The sequence below is a fragment of the Argentina silus genome (assembly GCF_951799395.1).
Source record: "Argentina silus genome assembly, chromosome: 11".
Lineage (NCBI taxonomy): Eukaryota > Metazoa > Chordata > Actinopteri > Argentiniformes > Argentinidae > Argentina > Argentina silus.
The window spans coordinates 4,342,837-4,351,236 of record NC_139665.1 but is presented as its reverse complement, the minus strand read 5'-3'; the positions used below and the strand labels follow the sequence as shown (position 1 = coordinate 4,351,236).

Below are 8,400 nucleotides of genomic sequence, written 5' to 3'. Positions count from 1 at the left end.
ATTATTATTATTATTATGCTTATGATTATTATGATTACAATTATTATTATTATTATTATTATTATTAAAGCATGTGTTTGTATGGGCCTGTATATGATAAACAATGTGATTCTATGTGAGTCTTTGAATTTTTATTTCACAACACACATCTTCATACACAGAGAGTTTCATTGACAGTAAAGAGCCTGTGGCAGACTGACTCTGGTGAGCATGTGTCACTATCTGTGTCATTCTTGAATTCATTTGTAAACCCACAATTCTGAACATCACAAGAGGTTGCCAGCCTGAATTGTTAGCCTCATGCCCTCCACCATCTCCCCCATTCGTTCAGTGTCCCCTTCTTTCTCACCTATACCACTATACATGTCCTCCTCACTACACCTCTCCCTCTCCCTCTCTCTCTCTCTCTCTCTCTCTCTCTCTCTCTCTCTCTTTATCTCCCTTCTTGTCCCTCTTTTTTTCCGTATCTGTTTTATTTCTCTCTGCCTCTTGACAACAACTTTTCTGATGCTGGAGAACCCTCCTCTCTCGTGACGTCTGAACATACTGTACACCTGTACCTGAGTGTGTAGTGGTGCACCTGGGTGTAGGAGGACATGACAAAACAGCCTACCATCCTTCTGATTCACAGAAACACTGATATGCAGTAGCTCTACTATATTTTCACTATAACACAAAATAATCATTATTCCCCCCCCCCGTCTCCCAAACATCTGTTTTAGTTTTCTCCTTTCCTTGACATTCAAGTGATTCATAAACATGCTTTGAAGACTACGTTTTTGAAATAAGAGCAACTCAGGGTCATAGGGGTGAGTTGTTAAGGTTCTTATTTGTTTTTATTTTGTATTTGTTTTGTCTTCAGTCTTCATCTTTAGTTTTTATTTTGTCTTCAGTCTTCATCTTCATCTCCGCTGGTGTCTCTTTTAGATGATGTCATGCTGGTGCTGTGTGGACTCACTGACCACCTGTAGAGGGCAATAAAGAGCAACATGTTTACTGTCACGATGGGAAAAGAGAGAGACGAGTTTGGAGAAAAGCATTAGCCGCCATGAAATGGCAGAGATTTAAATTAATCAGGGAGCCTTATCATAACCTAGCCTTGAGTATTAAACAAGTGAGAAATGTGAGCTGTTATACACATGTCAGCTCTTGACTCTGGAGGGAAGGAAAGGATGGGTGGATCGTGCTGTGAGGGACAGGAATTTGAGTTATGCTCTCAATTTCAAACAACACTTTCAAACAAGTCACAACAAGAAGTGTGTATGTATATGTATATAACAAGTATTATGGGCTCTCTTGCTGTCCTCACAGGGGTGTGTCTGTGTCTGTGTGTGTGTGTGTGTGTGTGTGTGTGTGTGTGTGTGTGTGTGTGTGTGTGTGTGTGTGTGTTACCTCGCCGTCACGGGTCTCGATGGTCTTGATAAGGACCGTTTTCTTTGAGTGCATCTCAGAGGCGGTGGCAGAGGCACGCTGATGCTCTGGGCTGGTCTCTGTCCAGACACAACAGTGGAATTAATCTCCATATTACTTATTACAATTCATCCTTTTCAATCAACTGTTGAATTAATTTACCCGTTCATTAATCTGGGCAAACTGAGTAAGGACTGAAAGTTAACTGTTGCAACTCTTTTTATGGGACCAAGTCCAAGGCTCATCTCAAGGCCAGATAATAGAGTCGTATAATATGATAAATGTAGGGACGTTTGTTGTTCTTACCACGGAAACTCATGGTGGAATAACTCTGCATGGGCAGGGCAATCCTAGAGAGGAAAGAGAGAAGGTCAGTTGGCAGAAACACCATGGAAAAAAAACAGGAAAAAAAAAACTGATTTTGTTATTCATTCCATTGAAAGTGTAAAACTCATGTGTGCTTGTGAGAATTCTATTGTGAAAAAGTATTTTTGTGAAAACTCATCAACCTGACCCCCGTCTTTCCTCCGTTAAGCTGTCCGCTTCCTGTGCTTGCTAGCTTCCTGCCCCTCTCTCCTTCTCTCTCCCTGGTTTTGTCTCCCTCACCTGCTCTCCTCTCCTTCCAGCAGTTTCCTGTAGGTGGCGATCTCCACATCCAGGGCCATCTTGACGTTGAGCAGGTCCTGGTACTCTCTCAGGTGTCTGGCCATCTCATCCTTCATGTTGGCGATCTCTGCCTCCAGACGGGAAACGTCGTTCTGGAAACCCCCGGCTTCGCGACCATGGCGGTCCTCCATGTCCCTCATCTGCCTCATCAGAGACTCATTCTGGAGAGAGAGAGAGAGAGAGAGAGAGAGAGAGAGAGAGAGAGGGAGAGAGTGTGAGGAACGAGTGAGCGACAGTGGGCTTCAGGAGAAGCGTGGCATGATGGTGACGGTTTAGAGCTCATGAATATCTAACAAGTTCCAGTTAGACTGGAATGGCCCCCAGCGGGGTTGCATAACTCTCCATTTGACCCAGAAAATACAGCTAAAAAGAGATTGGGAAAGAGAAGTGGAACTCGAGTTTGAAGCTCAGAAGTGAACTGCCAGAACAGGGAAGGGTAGTGCCTATGGTGGAAAATTAGGAAAATAAACGTTTCAGGGCAGAGACGGAAGGACAGAAGGAAAGAAGGTGAAGCGGGAGACGCTGTAATGAGGGGATAAATGAGGGGATAAATGAGGGGATAAATGAGGGGATAAATGAGGGTATAAATGAGGGGATAAATGAGGGTATAAAAGTGTTCTAGAGCGAGAGACGTACAGTGCCTTTGAGGGAGTCGATCTCGCAGGTGTAGGACTGGATCTGGTGTCTGAACTCCATGGTCTCCAGCTTAGCCTGCTTCAGGGCCTCGTTGTTCTTGTTCACCGCCAGGTTCAGATCTGTCACCTAGCAGGGGTCAAAGGTCAGCAGAGATGACATCGCTTGTATGTTGTATGTTGTATGTGTATGTTATGTGTGATGTCTCTATGTCTTTAAGCTACTTGGAACCTGAATTTCCCCTAGGGATAAATAAAGTTTCTATCTATCTATCTATCTATCTATCTTCATCCGAGCCATCACTATCATCTTCACAGCTAACCCTTGCTTGCTCTCTCTCTCTCTCTCTCTCTCTCTCTCTCTCTCTCTCTCTCTCTCTCTCTCTCTGTCCCTCTCTCTCTCTCTCTCTCTCTCTGTCTTTCTCTTTAGGTCTCACTCTTTCACCTTGGACTTGTACCAATCTTCAGCCTCTGCAATGTTCTTGGCAGCGATGCCCTCGTACTGGCTCCTGATGTCCCTGAGGGCCGCGGTCAGATCTGGCTTGGACATGTCCATCTGGATCTGGACCTGCGTCTCCTGCATCTGGGACTGCAGCTCCCGGATCTCCTGCAGGCCAAGGGAGGAGTTGGAGAGATATTAGTTATCAGTTTTCTGCAGTTTTCCTTTTCTCCATTGTGTCTTTAGAAGCACACACACACACACACGCACGGACGCAAGCACGCACGCACGCACGCACGAACGAACACACACACACACACACACACACACACACACACACACACACACACACGAAGTGATTATACTGTTTATCTTGTAAAACAGAGTGAGTGTGTACCTCTCTACTCTTGTCTCAGAGAGTAATTATAGAGCTGCATCTGTTGTTGGAGATTACACAGGGCTTATACACCAGATGACAGGCTATGTGCCAAGGGACATCTCCACTAGCACAGGGATGGGACACAGATAGTGTCGTAGAATTTAAGTAACAATACTTTGAAATAAATTACCGTTAACCAGAGCTGTTGATTCATTCAAAGACTTTATTCACATAGAATATGTAGCCGTTCAGGTTTGCAAAGCTGACCCTGTGTTAGCCTCAGTCACCTGTCTTTATAGATTTCACACAGGTTAACCCCTTCTATTCAACGTATTTCTGTTTCCTGTCTACATACACCAATAACATTCAAGAACTACTTTTCGTCATCAAGGTGTGCGCCGCCCACTGGGCTGGCGCCAGTTCGTCTGGTTAAATCTTGATGAGCCCAGGCTGATTACAAAAGCCTTTTGTTCTGGCTGATTACAACTTTGTTTATCACTTATTTACCCTGGTTCCTCCTGCTTTGATCCTTTGTTTTCTTCACCTCTAGCCAACCCCTCAATCTGACCTCACCCCTTCTGACTGCATTCTCCAAATATTCTAGGACCATCTGTTTTCTTGTCCCCTAGGTGTGGGATTACAAACCCTTATATGTCTTTAAATGTACCATAATAGCTGTGTGTGTGTGTGTGTGTGTGTGTGTGTGTGTGTGTGTGTGTGTGTGTGTGTGTGTGTGTGTGTGTGTGTGTGTGTGTGTGTGTGTGTGTGTGTGTGTGTGTGTCTATGGGTCTGCTGATGGAGTGAAACACCACTAAATCGACAGACAGACAGACAGACAGACAGACAGGTGAACTGTAGTAAAAACAGACAGACAGACTGACAGACAGACAGACAGGTGAACTGTAGTAAAAACAGACAGACAGACAGACAGACTGACCTCCTCGTGGATTTTCTTCAGGAAGGCGATCTCCTCCTGTAGGGTCTCAATACGTCTCTCAAGGTCCAGACGGGCCAGCGTGGCTGCATCCACATCCTACAACAGAGACAAGAGATGGGATGAGGTCACTAAGTTACCATTGGGCCCACAGCACCAGCAGGTACTACAGTACTGTACGTCTTTGTCTACACAAACAGTGAGATATAACTGGATATAAAAATATCCATCTATCAATGAAACACCATGTCCTTTGATACACTGTGTTAAACTCACAGCTCTGAAAGCAGCCAGGTTGTTCTCTGCATCCTCCTTTTGAAGAATCTCCTCTTGGAGCCTGGGTACAGAGATGTCATCAAAGAGATGGGGAGAGATAAGAGGAGAACCAGATAAGGACTTGGATCCAAACAAGACAGAGATAATCCAGATACAGGACAACGTATCTCATATTCCTCTCCTTTTATAGAGGTGGACAGTAGCACCATAAACACATGCCTCTGGAAGGAGCAGAGCTGCAGGACCATCCCCTAACGGGAGAAAGAGGCTGGGTCTTGTCTTTCAGGGGAGAGGTGGGGTGTGTAATCCAATCTAGCTCTCTGATTAAACAGCCAGCGCCCCATGAGCCCTCCACATCGTGCTGGTGATTCTCCCCTCCTCTCCCCCACAGTCATCATCCACAATTCTCCTATTTGTCACTCCACTCCATCTTGTATTTTTCCTCATTATACTCTGATACTCCCCACTGTTCTCCTCCTCTTTTCATTAAACCAGATCTAGTCTCATTAAATCAAGATTAGACTTTGGGTTCCGTGATTAAATACCACATTCAAAACTGTGGCAGGGTCCTAAACTCATTATAGCACCTGTATCCTATTCCTTTACCACACACGGTTAACCTAAATGTCAACCGTGGTATATGGTCTCTGACGTATGGAACAGGCTGATGTATGTTGTGGAAAATATGTCTTGTGGTGCACACATATAGATGTGCTATGTGCATTGTGCCTTTTAATACACACTTGTATAATGTGTTCAGGGTATCAACACCCTGCTTCCTGTCATTTCCCTCGGTGCACCAGGAATGGAAGACATTGAGTCAGAGTCACAGAGAATGTCATGGATGATTCTGTGTCATCCCTCAACCCCCGCAGATGTTGTGTTATGTAACAATCTACATCTACTGTACATTTCAACAGTGGACGGATCGAGAAGGAGGCATGCTGACCTCACAACTATGCAAAATATACTTTTATAACACCTACAATGAGTAAGACTAGCCCACACATTAAAAACCGGAACCAAACTCGTCAAAAACATTGCCTTTGTAACTTTCAGTAAAAAAAACAAAAAAACAAAGTAGGACTTCTCTGGAGTTCACAATCAGTCCACTCTGAGTGGACAATTTGACCACGTTTATAAATACCTCCTGTAACCACAACAAACAACTGATAATGTCAGGGGCTCTCAGGGGTCTGTTTTATTGAGAAACCATGACGTCAGTGCTGTTTCATGGGGTCTACTCGATTCACACTCACAATTCTCTCATCTCTCTGATCTTATCCATAAGATCCCCCTCCTTAATCCACTGCTCCGCCCATCCAAAAATGTTTTCTCATTACAGTCCTCTACAGTATCTACATGCCGGTTGCCATATTTCTCCTCCTACTTCCCTCCCTTTTGCCCTCCTCCCCCCTTTTCTCACCTGAGTTTCATTTTGTCCAGGTCGTCCGCCAGATTGTCTCTCTCCACCTCCACACGGGACCTCTGATTGGTCAGTATCTCCACCTGCCTGCGTAGATCCCTCATCTCCTCCTCGTAGAGGTCAGCGATGCGCGTGGGCTCGCGGCCCCGCAGACGCTCGATCTCCACCACCAGCGTGGCGTTCTGCTGCTCCAGAAAGCGCACCTTCTCGATGTAGCTGGCGAAGCGGTCGTTCAGGTGCTGCAGCTCGGCCTTCTCGTTGGTGCGCGTGTGCAGGAACTCCTGGTTGACCGCGTCCGCCAGGTTGAAGTCCAACGTCTCCCCCATGCCGGCGTAGGACCGCGCCGCGGACGATGACATCAAGGGCGCGCCGAAGGAGGACGAGGTCCGATAGCCGGAGTAGGCAGGCGAGGCGGAGGTCTTGGTGACCTCGTAGACTCTGGATGTGACATGGCCACCAGCGCCACCACCACCACCACCACCAGAGCCCCGGCCATAGAGGGAACGTGACATTTGGGGAGTGCCATAGCCGCCGTGGCCGAAGCTGCGGCGGTATGAGGAGGCGGACTGGGCGGAGGAGGAGTAGGCGCGGCTCATGGTGGAGAGGTGTCTAGGCTGGAGCAGGCTGGGCTGGAGAGAGGCTTACTGAGGGTCACACAGAACTCTCTCCAGCTATTTGAAGCAGACCCCTTACCACTTCCTATCCCCTCCCTCAGATCCTAAATCCTCCCTCCCTCTACGCCCTCTCTCTCTCTCTCTCTCTCTCTCTCTCTCTCTTTCTCTCTCTTTCTCTTTCTCTCTCTCTCTCCACCCTCCCTCTCCAGAATCAGCTGTCACAGTACTTGGCGTGGGGGTCTGGCATTTTAGAACTGATTGTGTGCCAGTGTGAGACCGGGTTGTGGAATCCATCCTGATTCCTGGAACAGCGTGGCATATTCAGTGCCTCACTTCAGTATGTACAGATGAGGAGGGGGGTTACAGCACCTGGAGGTCCAATTTTTTAGTTGCTCTCTCATTCATTGGGGTCTATCAGTATCACACAACCGTGAAGCTTATTCTCATGCTTTATAGAAAATAGTTTTGAGTGGCAATTGATCCAGTTTTTTTCTGTTTGTTTTGTGTGACAGTAGGCCCTATGTGTATACTAACAGACAGTATATCAGATGACATTCAGTAAACAGTTTGAGATGCCTCTGGGGAACACACTGACCAGCCACACTGACATCATGACATGACATTCTAAAGATGCAGAGATGGTGCTGCATCATCCTCACATGGTTAGGTGCAGCATTGGTTTCCATGGAGGAGGTTTGGCCAACCTGCCTTAAAAAGGAAAAGCCTCCTAGGGGAGAGAGGTATGTGCCTGCATCATTTCCTAGAACAGAGGAAGAGTGATCACTCGGCTCCAGAACGTGGCCTAAACAAAGGGCGCCATTAACGACTATGTCATAAACATCTGTCACAGTGGTAGTTGGGTGATGAGGGTTCACTCTTCGGGTACACCGCATGTACTCTATGGCTGGAAGGGATGAGAAGGTGGAGGATTGGATTGGATGAGAAGGTGGAGGATTGGATTGGATGAGAAGGTGGAGGACCGCATCCAGAGACCCCACTCACTCATAGAATTGTACTTTGATTCTGTTCTGTTTATTGGGAACTGTATCTATACGTGAGTGAGGTGGGGTTTAGCTACGATGCTTTCTGATTGGTACTTTTGGTGCTTCTGCTTGAGGCTCCCACTGTACCCCAAGAGACCTCTATCAACCTTGAGACTAAAGTGGAATAATACCAGTGTCTGATACAGTAGGCAACCTTTGTCACCCCCCCCCCCCTTTAACCATTCATCCTCCCCCACCCTACTCTCATCTCCTCTCACCATTCTGCCCCAGGAGTGGGGTGTGCAGTGAATCTCCTCTCCAGGCCTGATGGTGTCAGGTCTATATATAGGTCTCTTAAATTAACACTGTCATCACAGTCGACTCCCTGGGCTTCCTCAAGAGAGAGACGCAACCTGACAGGAAATGTAAACACAACTCCCCCTCTCTCTCTCTCTCTCTCTCTCTCTCTCTCTCTCTCTCTCTCTCTCTCTCTCTCTCTCTCTCTCTCTCTCTCTCTCTCTCTCTCTCTCTCTCTCTCTCTCTCTCTCTCTCTCTCTCTCTCTCTCTCTGTCTCTCCTCTCTCAGGGCTATATAAGGCAGGGTGCTGCTGTGACTGGTGGTGTTTCAAAAACCCCTTTCTA

The 8,400-nt window shown here is 46.7% G+C and overlaps 1 protein-coding gene across 1 annotated transcript; it reads right to left on the bottom strand.

Moving 5' to 3' along the window:
- Positions 1–443: 443 nt before the first annotated feature.
- On the bottom strand, positions 444–6,758 carry desmb (desmin b; the record flags this gene model as incomplete). Its single annotated transcript, XM_083680051.1, has 9 exons — positions 444–965; positions 1,393–1,490; positions 1,717–1,760; positions 2,017–2,237; positions 2,713–2,838; positions 3,154–3,315; positions 4,464–4,559; positions 4,737–4,797; positions 6,163–6,758. 9 exons carry the CDS (start codon positions 6,756–6,758, stop codon positions 924–926), a joined length of 1,446 nt encoding a protein of 481 aa, XP_083536177.1. The 3' UTR covers positions 444–923.
- Positions 6,759–8,400: the final 1,642 nt, after the last annotated feature.